The following is a 14,831-nucleotide window of genomic DNA, read 5'->3' as shown; positions in this document are numbered from 1 at the left end:
ACAGAATGTGGCGGTGTTAAACATGTTAGCGGAATCATAACCTACCATAACATGGGACAGTGGTATAACAGTACAAACATACGAACGAACTATTCAAATCAGGTAAAAAAAGGCTAAACTCATCAGATGGATGAACATACAAATACTACAAATACAGTGGAATGGTCGGGTACTTGAGAGTTCAAAGTCACTAACAACTTTTAAAAAAATCATGCATCTAAGACTAAATCATCAATCAGTACGCATCCAACATCAAATGAAAAACATGACCTTGTGCAATGCCAAGATACAGGTATCGACATATTGTAGATCAGTGGATGTGTATATGCTGGTGGACGTTTCGTCCCCGAGGGTATCACCGGCCCAGTAGTCAGCACTTCGGTGTTGACATGGATGTCAATTATATGGTCATTTTTATAAATTTCCTGTTACAAAACATTGATTTTTTTCTAAAAACTAAGGACTTTCTTATCCCAGGAATAGATTACCTTAGCCGTATTTGGCACAATTTTTTGGACTTTCTGGTCCTCAATGCTCTCCAACTTTTTAATTGTTTGGTTTTATAACTATTTTGATCTGAGCGTCACTGATGAGTCTAATGTAGATGAAACGCACGTCTGTCGTATTGAATTATAATCCTCGTCTAATTACAGTGTTGATTTGGTAACCTTTTAGAATAAGTTTATTTAAAGGATGGATAAGTTTACCAGGATTGTTTCTAAATTTCCGTGCACGGTAAACAACATTTCCGTAAAAATGAGGAGGACTTCTATTTATTTTCATATTTTATCATATTCCCTAAAATAGACGTGGCCATTGATCGATCAAATCACTTGCAATACATGATCCTAGCTTTACCTTAACTTATATGTTACTAGTCAGAAATATCTGCTCACTTTATATACTAAACTAATTTACGTACGCACAGTCAATTTTTTTCATTTTAAAGTACAATAATGTGTTTTCGGTGATTCTTTGTGAAGTCAAAAGCACGATTCATACCGACTAAACAGTTCAACATAAACATTTCATGTAAATGTTAGATCCCCAAGGGTGACTGGGGTATAGAAATATGGTCACTTGGTCTTCTCCCGACCGGCAGTAAAACGCTTGCTGAAGTGGGGCGTCCGTTTGGCTGTGCGGGATGTATCAAGTTCGCAGTCACGTCCGTCAGAAGGGGACGTTAAATCCGATGCCTCGTGTAAAGAGAGTGCCACGCTCTTTGCACGTTAAGAACCCTTGCAACAACTTTTTGAGGGGTCCGTAGGTGGCCTGTTGCAAGGCAAAATTTCTGTCTATCCAATATACCCTCATTTTCCAGTGGCAGTCCAAATTTCCCCCGACCATCATTCTCGATGGCCTCTATTACAACAACCTACCTATTGTATTTATTGTGAACTTGTTCTCGTCCTGAATATGCATGAAATATTTGCCACTGGACGTTAAGCAACCAACAATCAATCAATCAATGTAAATGTTAGAAAGATTGTTTGAACACCTTCCTTCCTTTCCTTTGTACATCGACCACAACTGACTCGACTCATTTTCTGTGATTTAATCTTTCATTTCAAATATATAACAGCCCCAAGGGTGTCTGATGAATAGAAATATGGTCACTTGGTCTTCTCCCGACCGGCAGTAAAACGCTTGCTGAAATGGGGCGTCCGTTTGGCTGCGCGGGATGTATCAAGTTCGCAGTCACGTCCGGTCGGAATGGGGACGTTAAATCCGATGTTTCGTGTAAAGCGAGTGCCACGCTCTTTGCACGTTATGAACCCTTGCGACAACTCTTTGAGGGGTCCGTAGGTGGCCTGTTGCAAGGCAAAATGTCTGTCCCCATCCAATATACCCTCATTTTCCAGTGGCAGTCCAAATTTCCTCGACCATCATCCCACATGGCCTCTATTGTGACAAGACCTACCTATTGTATTTATTGTGAATTTGTTCTCGTCCTGAATATGCATGAAATATTTGCCACTGGACGTTAAGCAACCAACAATCAATCAATCAATCAAATATATAACCCTACTTCATCATCATCAACAGACTCATCAGAAACAAACACACAAAGTAATGATTAGCACATGGTTAGGATACTCGAATTATTTATGAACTTGTAATATTGCGGTACCGTATTAGTTATATATTTAGTTTTTGTGTATTGTTTTTTTTCAATCGTTTAGTCGTTGGTTTCACAATTTTAACAGTTTTATATTTTGACATGGCACTAACTCCCATAAGATGTCATTTAATTGTATCAGACCATATGTAACATATCTTCAATACAATAAAGCAAACGTTTTGCACTTGTTCTTTTATATGTATCTTTCATAGTGCCGAAAAAGTCACAATTGAGAACTTGACCTTGACCTTTTACCTTGACCTAATTTTCCAAGTTAGGATTAAGGGGCCTCAAATAAAACATTCCAGAATTATACGGTTAATGGTTTATGAGTAAATAACACGTACCAACAAATTTATTTCATAAAGGTAGATAACTTCTATAAAATTTCAGCGAATCGCTTCGATTCATACTAGCCAAAAATTCCTGAAGATGTAACAAACACTTTTTAAAAGAAATTTTGTCGACATATTTTTTTGTTAGGAAGAAGATGCACACATTTAATAAACAGAGAATAGAGAGATAACTGTTACATAGAAAATTGTTTGGCTAAGAATGGATGAAATTAAAAAGGTTAATGTATGATACTATATAACAAATATCTTAGCGACATATTGTGAAACAAAAAGTTTACGCGATAACAAAATTTGGCGGAAGAAACAAAATTAATAATAATAATAATTAGAAGAAATACAATAAGTCTTTCCATAGAAAAGTGGAAAGACTTAATTAAAAACCAATTGCTCAGAGAACAATTGAAGGTCTTTCAACATCTAAGAAATTTTGAAAGAAGCTAGTTACTTTACACTGATCCGTTACATAAATAGTTTCGATATATTTTTGAGTGAAAAAAGGGAAACAATTTGCTACTTCCGGTGAAGAAAATGTCTCTTCCGATAGCTTCTTTCACACTGATTACAAAAAAATGTAGTTTATATATATACTTTACCCATTAAACCAGGAGATAAAGGCCACTTCCGGTTGATCAAAAGTCATTTCTAGGCTTGAGTGATGTGTTAATGTATTTAGATTCATTATATATGAATTCCGAGTACTTTTTCATGAAAGTGCAAACATGGCTACCTCCGGTTTTCTCAAGGATACTTCCGGTTGTCATTTTTTAAAGTCATATGCCACCCAACATTTTTGTTAAAGGTCTTATGGCTTTATAATGAACCAAGTTAAAGTTATAATCAATTAATTTTATTATTAAACATTTTAGGGACAATAACTCCTATAAGATGCAATTTGATTGTTTCAGACCAAATGATACATATCTTCATTACAATAAAGCAAACATTTTGCACTTGTTCTTTTATATATATATATCTTTTCAATAAATGCAAAAAAAAGCGAAAGTCAAAATTTAAAACTTGACCTTGACGTTTGACCATGACTTCGTTTTTTTTAGTCAAGAGCTAGGGACCTCAAATAAAAATGTTCCAGGATTATACGGTTAACGGTTTGTGTGTTAATAAAACATACGTAAAGGTAGATAACTCCTATAACTCTGTTCGATTAAATTAGCCAAAAATTCCACAGGATGTAACGAACAATTTGTAAAAAAAAATTTGTCAATATCTTTTTGTTACGAAGGAGATGCACACAGTGAATAGGAAGATAACTTTGACAAAGAAAATTGTTCGTTTTATCAGGGTGAATTTTAAAAGCGGATAAACTGTACGATACAATATAAGAAATATCTAAGCAACATATTGGGAAACGAAAATTTCAAAATGTGGCGGAAAAAAAAATAATCAGAACAAATATAATAGGTCTTTCCACATAAAAGTGTTAGGACATGTCGCAACTATCAATTAAGTAAAAATAATTTGTCGATATCTTATATTGTTTTTGGAAATAAGTGAATATAAACCAAATTCAAAATTTTGAATATGACCTTGAACTTTGACCTTGACATAATTTTCATTTTTTTGGGCCAAGGATTTCAAATCAAAAGATCATAGGTCTCTATCACTTATGGTTTACAAGATAGAAATTCATATCACTTATATCAAATGCATAAGGTAAAATAACTCTCATATGGAGTTTTCATATCGCTTCTGTCAAAAAAGGACAAATCATGCAAAGATATAACGAGCAATTTTAGAAAATAAATTTGTCATTCTTTTACGGTTACGGAGGAGATGAGGGCAGACGGAAAACAGTGTTCCGGGAGGTAACTTCCACAAAGAAAATTATTTGGTTACGCAGGGTAAATTTCAAAGGCGCACAAACTGTTCGATATCATATACCAAATATCATATTGCGAAACAAATATTTATCTCAAGAACAAAATTAGGTGGAAGAAAAAAAAATAATCAAAAGAAAAACAATAGGTCTTTCCACAGAAAAGTGGAAAGACCTTATAATCAGAAGAAAAACAATAGGTCTTTCCACGGAAGAGTGGAAAAGGGGAAAAACCTTATAATCAGAATAAAACCAATAGGTCTTTCCACAGAAAAGTGAAAAGACCTAATAATCATAAGAAAACCAAGTAAAGTGGAAAGACCTAATTATACACACGGATTGAAATTATGATATATATCATATTATTCATCAGATACAAGAAGTGACTTAAGGATGTGACTTGTACTTCCCATGATACACAAGAAGTTATGTAGAATTATCATGGCGGCCTGATTTTATTGTTCGAGGAAGTTGAATTGCCCTGTGAGAACCCACGACTTCGTGCAGGAAAATTTGCAATTTAAATCTATCCAGATTGGAGTATAACGAAACTTGTAACGTGCTACATTCGAACTCAAAAACTCACCGATGAAAGGCTAATGATTACTGTAAATGAACTACTAAGACCACTCGCCAACAGCTATAATTTAAATATTAGTGGCATTTTGGGGAAAAAAATATGCAAAGAAGGACATAGCAATGAGCAAAACAATACACGGCATTTACGACAATAACGAAATTAACTGTTTTACATTTGTGTATTTTGAGTTTGAAATATCCATTTGGCTATTAACTTTTTTGGTGTCAAAATTTATCCGAGAAACGTGTGTTATAATCACAATAATCAATATCATACAATTTTTATTATTTCATTATAACTGTAGATATCTTTTACTAAATGTTGTCTTTATCTTTTACTAAATGTTGTCTTCTGTCAGCATCAAGATTCAGGTCAACGTCCAAAGGGCTCACTGAAACGATAAGATTGTATCTTCATCATATACATGATATATGATAACATTGACGTACGAATGCTACTGTTAAAGATGATTATGTCGATGATACCAAATTTGAAAATCCAAAAGTTTCTGTGAATACAAAATTCCAAAATGTAAAGAAAAAAGAATTCATTTAAAAAAGACAGAAAATCAGGCATTTTTGTAAGCTTTGCAACTGATTTTTATAGTTTGTTCATATGTTGCGCTGTTTCCCCACTGTCCCAGATTAAGAAGAGGGCTGGGCCCTGGTAATATTTTTAATCCCGCCAGATTCTGTATATTCCTGTCCAAAGTCAGGAGCCTGTAATTCAGTAGTTCTCGTTTGTTGCTATATATCATATTTGTTTTATGGTTCATTGTTTTTTAACCTAAATCAAGCCGTTAGCTTTCTTGATTGAATTGTTTTACATTTGAAATATCGGAACCTTTTATAACTGACTATGCGGTATCCGGTTTGCTCATTGTTGCAGGTCGTACGGTGACCTATAGTTGTGAGCTTCTATGTCATTTAGTCTCAGGTGAAAAGTTGTCTCATTCACAATCATACCACATTTTCTTTTTTAATTTTGATATCATTTGAATATTTCTCATGCATAGTTAGTTCAAGAAAACTAGTTGTATGTGCACATACTGTAGGGAAATGGAAATAAGGAAGTTGTTCTTGCTATTTGTATAAACGTAGTTTGGCTTTGCACACAATATTCTAATCTTCGGCATATTCAAATATTGATATCAAACGAGGAAACTCGTAAAATTGACAAAAGCTATGTCACAAACCACAACACGAAGATAGGAAAAAAGGCAACCGCTAATGATGTACTTGACAGACATATGATTAAGATGTTTCAAAACACATTGAATTGGGAGCCAATTTTTTGCTCGTTTCCTGAACAGGAACATTAAATTCCAACATGTCTGAAATCACACTATTTTGTTGGATATGGTGTATGCCACTTATCCTATATATTGTGTTAACTGTTGCATGGACTCAACACTACATATCAATATAATGGCTATACCTCAATATTAAATAAATACATTTGATGTATTTACTGTCTTCTGATTGGTTAACAGTATTACTTTTATTTTCAATTTGTCATTTTTTATGGCGACACGCCCACTTTTACCTGAACTACGTTTTTTTCATACGCCAACATGTAAGTACGTTGTTATTGATTATAATATCAATAATATAAAAAGTTCTTTGAGCCTTATTTTTGATAGAAATTTTTTTTATAATGAATGGCATTAATTTATTTTGAATATATTGAACCATAAAATTAATTGTTGAGTCTTTACATTTTACATAATCCGCTTAATTAATTTTATGGTTCAACAAATTCAAAATAAATAATAACCATTCACTAAATATCTTACATGTCGGTCATAATATATACCTACACGCAAATTCATCTTGAGCATGATTTTGACTTATTCTAAAAAGAACGATACATTGTGAACATAATTCCTTAAATAGCTTAGCTCTACAAAAACATCATATTACTTGGTGTTAACTTAAACTTACCAACAAATCAATCCCCCACAGCACTTTCCCTCCCTTAGTTGAGATGGCGCACATTCGGCCTCACAACCATTAAAACAAGTTCTGACACCTGTAAAAAAGCACAACACATTATAAATTTCATACATCTGAAGCGCTTCTCTGGATTTACATTCATCAGGAACACTCCAAACCGAATATGTGAAAGGCGTAGATTTATAAGGACCGAACCCGTCATGTTAAAAAGCTATTAATCAAATATAGCCTAAACGAAATTTCCAAATCCATCTAATAAAATTGAGAATGGAAATGGGGAATGTGTCAAAGAGACAACAACCCGACCAAATAAAAAACAACAGCAGAAGGTCACCAACAGGTCTTCAATGTAGCGAGAAATTCCCGCACCCGGAACTTAGTTAAATGGGTTTACAGTACATATCATCAAAGCATCATAATAATTAGTCATTGAATTTTCAGTTAAACTTATTTTTAGTACTGTATTCATCCGTAAATATGTCTGATGTTCTTTGAATAAAGGTTTTTGATTTCCCTTTCATGTATTCTTTTTATAAAGGCAGTCATAATTTTCGATGAATTCTTTTTATTTTTGTTGAAGATATTCGGAAAGACAAATATTCATATGTTTGATTTTTGTTTTACGTCAAAATTGTTGATCGATTATTATTATTTTTCATTTGATTATGTATTATTATTTTTCAATCCATTGCATTTAACTAGATATGTCCATCCTACTCCTAACATTTTGTTCTTGTGAATTTGTTATAGCCATATTACTTACATGGTGTACAACAAAACCTGTTGCCACAACAGCCGCTTTTATCTTTTTTTCCATCACAGGTTTCACCTTCTCTCATACACTTAGAACCATCAGGGCATGTGTCTAGATATAAACGGATAAGGGATTAAAAGATTTCTCACATCGGAAACAGCTTTGTGATGAATAAAAAGGATTGCTTAATCTTAATTCATATTTCAAAGGTACAAAAATACCAGAATGACAAAAAAAGTAAACAAAATAAAACAAAAACACCAGTCATGTATAGTTGAACCGGATCAAAAACCTAACCATTCTAAACGGATATGTACTTAATTGGTCGGTCGGATAAAATACATCCTGGATAATTACTTCCGAGTATGCAGCACCAAAAATGTATTACATGTGCCAGTTTGTTTATACTGGACTGTTTTCTTTTGTATTATTTAAGATCATTATTCTATTCATAATATAAACGACCCCAATATCATGGTTTGTCTCAACTGTTAAGGAATAGCAAATCAAAACTTTAACATCTTGTAACAACATTGTACAGATGGGTGCAGTCCTAACTTATACAGCAAGTTAACTTGATAACCAGTCATAATGACTGGTCAAAGTTCTCCTGTTTTCAGATTTAAGACTGCTCTGACCATTGATTGATGATAGTCTAGTGTATTGTTTTTAAAGTTTTTAATACTATTAAACTTTCACAGGATTTTATGTTAGCTATTTGAAAACGAAACCGATAAGAATAAGCTTCTATTGAACATAATTTCCTAACTGTTTTATTACGATGCTCGGTGACTATAAAAGTTTATCAATATTTTCAATCTGCATAACTATTTAACAGTTCACTCCAAAATGTACATGTGTTCAAAGTTGACATGACAACAAACTCCACTAAAACAAAAACTGTATTCTACTGAAAACAAAAATTCTAGTTTACCCGATACGAGAGGAATCGAATATCAGACGGACGGACGCATATACAGAAAAAACATAATGCCCCTCCTATTAAAGTCGAAAATAACGACAAATTAGCATAACAGTTCAACTGACTTTATGTGCACATAAGTTCATATTGCATTGCCAAGAACGATAGTTTAAGACTGGTCATCTTAGCTTGCATTACAGAATACGTTTACACTGTTGACTCACTCGGTCGCGCTTATCTTCAAGTTTATATGTTTCTTCATGTTGTTGTCTTCATTTGTCTGTTCTTAAACGATTTAAGAGATTGCAAATTGGTGAACTAACATTTTTTTTCTTTATATCATGAAAATTCTATACTTTGATTATATTTATTTAGATTAATTTTTGAAAATATGGAAGCCACAGAATATCTTCAAAATTATTCAGCTTTGCGTATGTGAACCGTTCATTTCTCACATTTGTATTCATGGCTAGCATATAGGCCTTGACATCAGTTATGCTGGTCGATAATCAATGTAACAATAACTATTTCTAAAATAATTTTGTTACTTACCAGTACATTTGCAACATGCCTTCCCACAATTGCACCTGACGGATAGTTTTTCAACATTACCTCCAAAATATGGACATGTGTTAGAGTCTGAACAATTTCCACCTCGTTCGGTACATGCAAAGTTCGATTTGCCTGTAATTTAATAACAAATTATTTTAGAGATGATAAGTAAATCAAACCCTGTAATACTACGAAAATCTTCAATAGGTAGCATATTATAACCGTGTTGAATGGATCACTGCGTGATAATTAAGACAATGACCAGAAGTAAAACGATCAAAAGGGAAACAACCTACAAAATCACTTCACAGAAAAAGTAACAATTAAACTCCAAAGTCAGATTCTTAATAAAAAATTATTTCACATATATAAAATAAATTCTAAACGTACTTTGTTCTAAACATTTGTATTGAATAACATTTTGATACAATTTTGTGTTAGTGTTTCTTAAAAATAGGATGAAATTAAATTATTAATCTCAATAAATTGATTGGTATCTGCAAAACAATACTGAACAACACTTTCCTTCCGATATAATTTCGATGTTTGCTAAATTAACTTGTTTATTGTCTTTCAGTCCAGAAATAAAACGATGAAGAAACAACCCACAAAATCACTTCACAGAAAAATATTTTAACAACAATTTAACAACACGAACCGAAAAATCCTATTCCTCAAAGAATATCAATTATTCAAAAGGCGTTGATGAATAGAATATGGAAATCGTACAAATTGACAGTATGCGGTGTACAAATGGTGCACTTATGTTAAACATTTAACACAATGTATTTAAAACTTAAAAAGGAAGGACGAAAGATACCAAAGGGACATTCAAATTCATAAATCGAAAATAAACTGACAACGCCAGGGCTAAAAATGAAAAAGACAAACAGACAAACAATAGTACACATGACACAATATAGAAAACTAAAGAATAAACAACACGAACCCCACCAAAAACTAGAGGTGATGTCAGGTGCTCCGGAAGGGTTGGCAGAACCTGCTCCACATGTGGCACCCGTCGTGTTGCTTATGTGATAACAAATCCGGTAAATAGTCTAATTCGGTAGGTCACATTCATGAAAGGGAAGCATGTTAAGTTGTGCTTAAATTTGATTTGTTAAACCAACCAATAAGCTACATGTATGCAACAACCTCTGCGTTCATCGATATATATTTGTATCTTTTATCATTATCAAAAAATCCTTTACAACAAACACTTACCTTTACACTGATAAATCATTGTTATTGCCACTACTAAAACGATCAGAGCTGTTTTCCCCATATTAACTAGTTGAAAGGTAATTCAGAGGATGCCGGATAAGACGATTGTTGTAGCTTAAATATCTAAATGAGTCGGATCAATGGATCAATAAGAAAATTGTGTTGCATTATGGGAGTGTTATTGCTGTTGGTTTTTAATTGGTTCCTACGTGGGAATTGCATGATGATGATAGACGTGTTTAACGTCCTTGACAACCAAAGGCAAAGGACGTTGGTTTTATAATCTTAATGAAACTTCAAAAATAGAAATATAACCACTGCTTTCTACAGATAAAATATTTTTAATAGCAACATATATATATTTACGATGATAAAATCATTTTCAATCATCAAAGGTATCGGTCCAACAAATTGAGACAGAACATGACTGCTCTGGTGCGTTTAAATGACATGAAACAACACATAAAATACAAGAAATTTCGTTACAATTATTGCATTATAGATCTTAATACGGTCAGAATTATACATATGTATGAATGACTGAAAGTTGGAGGCTACGAGGTTAAGATTCGAATTTGCGTTTCTGTTTGTTTTTCTGCAGTTTTCTAGTTTTCCTATTCTGCATGTTATTTTAACATTTTTGCCTTCATAATTGAATTTTCCCGTTTGTTTCTTTAGGGTGTTTATTTGGTTTATTTTCGGCAACTTAATTCATTTTGAAAGGATATCATGTCTTTGCCTATTTATACTAATTGCATCTTTTCAAATGTATATTTGTAAATTACTATGTAAATCTAGGTGTGGTCCTAGTTTGACGTGTTACTTCAATGAAATTCAGTAAAATACTTAGTAAGAATTTTTTTCAATGATATGTGGGATAGTCTCAACCAATCAAATATTGATTAAACTATCAATATGTATAAAAAGTGGAATAACATAACTTATTCCAACATTAATCACAGAAGTTGTAATCATTCGTTTTATGCATTTTATCATAAAAACAAATACGTGCGTCTTGCGTAAAAACAAAATTTAAATCCTGGTATCTATGATGAGTTTATTTAAAACCACTGGGTCGATGCCACTGCTGGTGGAGTTTTTATTCCCTGATGGTATCACCAGCACTTCTGTGTTGACATTAATTATCATTGATATGCTTATAATTAAAAGTTAACTGTTGATAAAACTTTGATTTTTTGAAATACTAAGGCTTATCTTCCTCAGGAATAGATTACCGTAGCTGTATGTGGAAATTTTGGTCCTCAATGCTCTTCAACTTGGTACTTTTGTAGGCCTTTTAAACTTTTTTTTATTCGAGCGTCACTGATGAGTCTTTTGTAGACGAAACGCGCATCTGGCATAAATACAAAATCTAAATCCTGGTATCTATGATGAGTTAATTTACAGAAACTGCAATATTTGATTTATTCATTTGTATAATATGTCATTTCGATATTGATAAGATATACTAATATATATTCAGATATAAAAGCAAATTAAAAATACAGCAAATTAAAAGTACTTTTAATTAATGATACAAGCTAATTTTGCAAAAATGAATAGTGACAGGTTTATTTTTTCATTGTTAATCATTTTCTAATTGATTATGCAAATTATGTAATTCTTGATGGTGTAGGTGTAACATATTTCTTACTTTGTAATCAATATACTTATAATGCTATCATCAGCGGAATTTCGCATGTATCTTTCTATGTACACTGTATTAAAATATAAATAATAATTATATACATATTATTAGTTATTATAATAAAAATTTTCCTGATCTGCGCAGTATCGTCTTTCCTAGACGATCCGGTTTATCTTAAATTTGCTGGTTGGTCATTTTTATAGACTTCTATATATATATATATATAGATAATTCATCTGATCTGTAAAGATTCGGTCTTCATGCCTTATATATCATGTACTGTGTTTCGACCCTAGATAAAAACTGACAAGGAAAGTAAACACCCGGCAACCGAAAACTTCATTATTGTAAAGCCTCGGTTGTCGAGTGGTATGGCGCGTCAGGCATAGTGCATAAGTTCAATTCCCGGCCATTGAAGAACAAACATTTGCTTCTGCAAATTTCCAGGTCTTACATTGTCATTTTGATATTACGACAAACTATATATATATAATGTAATACAATGATATATAACTCGTCTAAACATCAACCCAACAATATTAGATCTGTAAATGTGCTTTTGCAAATTTTTTGTTCTTCCCTCACCGGGATTCGAACCCATGCTACTAACATATCGTGACACCCAATCCCCTGCAATGTAAACAGCGCGCTAGACCACACGACCAACTGGGCTTCATAAAAATAAACTTTCGGTGGCCGGTTGTTACCTTTCCACGTCAGTTTTGATCTAGCGTCGTACTACAATACATGATATATAAGACATGAAGATGTTATTTTTACAGATCAGCTAAATTATCTAAAGTAAAAGATCCTTCAAATTAATGTAAGATACAGTCACAGACATAATTATATTTATTAGTACGTCTGAGCCAATGACAACTCTACAACAGATTTATCCATCGGATCACCAGCAGTGTTGGTGATACATGGCTGTGTACATTCTGTATATACAACTCGTCTAAACATCAACCCAACAATGTTAGTTCTGTAAATTTGCTTTCGTAAATTGTTTGTTCTTTCCTCGCCTGGATTCGAAACTATGCTACTGAGATATCGCAACACCAAATCTCCTATATATAAATATAAAGATTAAATAAAAATTGTAAAAATGACAATATTATATATTCTGCATAAAAACTATCTAACAAAATTTGAGGGTAAACAAAGCAATTTGTATGGGCTTCCAAATAAAAGTCCACAACGATAGACGTGCATAACGACATCGTCATGAACAACATTCTTATCACTAATGATCAAAGGTGAAACTAGGAAGATATTTGACGCTATCGGTAAATTTTGGGAAATTGAATTTTGTTATTCAAAATGTCAGGTATCGATATTTTTGTATTTGTGTTTACCCTTTTCGCAAGTTAACGAATATTTGATATATATTCTATGGCATATTAAATGATCTGAATATCATATGCCATTTATTTGCAAAGCTTTAGTTAACAACATCAGACATTTTTTAGGGATCTATAACAACGAATAAAGATCCAGATCGTCGTCTTGGTGAAATTCCAAAGGAACATTAACACACCCATGTCTATTCAGAATTTCCTACTTAGGAAGTGTCGTGTAGGTATATCTTGAGTTGCATATGAAGACTCTATTCCGTTATCAAGCAGTAAATATAATGTCATTAACATACACAAATAATGAAAATTATCACAACAAGGAAAAGTAAACAAACAAGGCTAAATGCACATTTCGTCTAAAAAAGACTCATCAGTGACAACCAGGTTCAATCCACCATTTTTTACTTTTGAACATGCCTGTACCAAGTCACGAATATCACAGTTGTTGTCCATTTGTTTGATGTGTTTTGTTTTTCATTTTGCCATTTGATTAGGGACTTTCCGTCTTGAATTTTCCTCGGAGTTCAGTATTTTTGTGATTTTACTTTTGTCTAATGGAGGTGTCGTTTTATCTTGATATCGAAATGTCTGTATCAGGTGTCAAAACGTCTTTTATATCTGGCGAAATGACCCCCTATTTGTTTATATGATGGGAGAGAATTGTATGTATCACATTTTGTCTGAAGAGACCACACACGAGAGAAAAGAGGGGAAATACAATTTAAGTTAGCTGCTTTAAATAAGCAAGAAGATCAAACAAGCTCATATAATTTTAACACAAATTCGAAAAAAAGCTTAAGCTACAAAAACAAGTCAAATAAATAATTTTAATGTCACCCGAAAAGAATTTTCGTAGGTTTGAGAAATGATTTTGTTCTATTTCAAAATTTTATGCAACACAATGATTTAACTGTTGTTCTTAAGGTTTGTTTTTAAGAATGTTTTGGGTAAACAATGTATTTTTTCGTTGATCATCAACGAAATCACATATCGAAAAAATTTAAAAATTAAAATAGCAACTTCCGTCAGTTGATTGGAGGTTGATTGAGATTTAACGGTGTTTGTTGTCTAACGAGATGCATCGATAAGAAATATTGGATTTAGAATTTTGATTTTATTGGTATCTTTAGTAGTGACAAAACTATAATTTGAAAATAAATCAAAAACTAAGACAGAATGTAATACATCCAGTTCGGGAATATCGAACGCCGTACCTGTCTTATAGTGTAAATATTTAATGTGTTTGTCGCTTTGTCTTTACGTCCTGTCATTTACTTTTTATGTTATGTGTACGTTCCTTTATTTCCTGACACTGCATCTCTGTGTTATATCAAATTAATTGTTTGTTTGGTCAAACAATTATATGATATGTCATTGCTATTCTTTGGTATGTGCAATATGCATTATATTATGTCGTATCTACTGTATGTTCTGTGAATACATCTAAACGTTATGATCAATCACCTTTAATTTTTTCCTTATTTCCTCTATGTTGTGTCTATTCTTCCTTTAAGTCAGTCAGTTAA

The 14,831-nt window shown here is 32.6% G+C and overlaps 1 protein-coding gene across 1 annotated transcript; it reads right to left on the bottom strand.

The window, feature by feature from the left end:
* Nucleotides 1-5,160: 5,160 nt before the first annotated feature.
* Nucleotides 5,161-10,454, bottom strand: LOC139486054 (uncharacterized). The gene is made up of 5 exons (XM_071270745.1): nt 10,300-10,454; nt 9,076-9,207; nt 7,611-7,712; nt 6,836-6,923; nt 5,161-5,283 (listed from the first exon to the last, which is right to left on the bottom strand). Exons 1-5 carry the CDS (start codon nt 10,358-10,360, stop codon nt 5,265-5,267), a joined length of 402 nt encoding a protein of 133 aa, XP_071126846.1. The 5' UTR covers nt 10,361-10,454; the 3' UTR covers nt 5,161-5,264.
* Between the last annotated feature and the right edge of the window lie 4,377 nt (nt 10,455-14,831).

The sequence above is a fragment of the Mytilus edulis genome, chromosome 8 (genome assembly GCF_963676685.1).
Source record: "Mytilus edulis chromosome 8, xbMytEdul2.2, whole genome shotgun sequence".
Taxonomy (NCBI): domain Eukaryota; kingdom Metazoa; phylum Mollusca; class Bivalvia; order Mytilida; family Mytilidae; genus Mytilus; species Mytilus edulis.
Note: the sequence above shows the minus strand (reverse complement) of the source record. Positions and strands in the feature narration are given on the sequence as shown.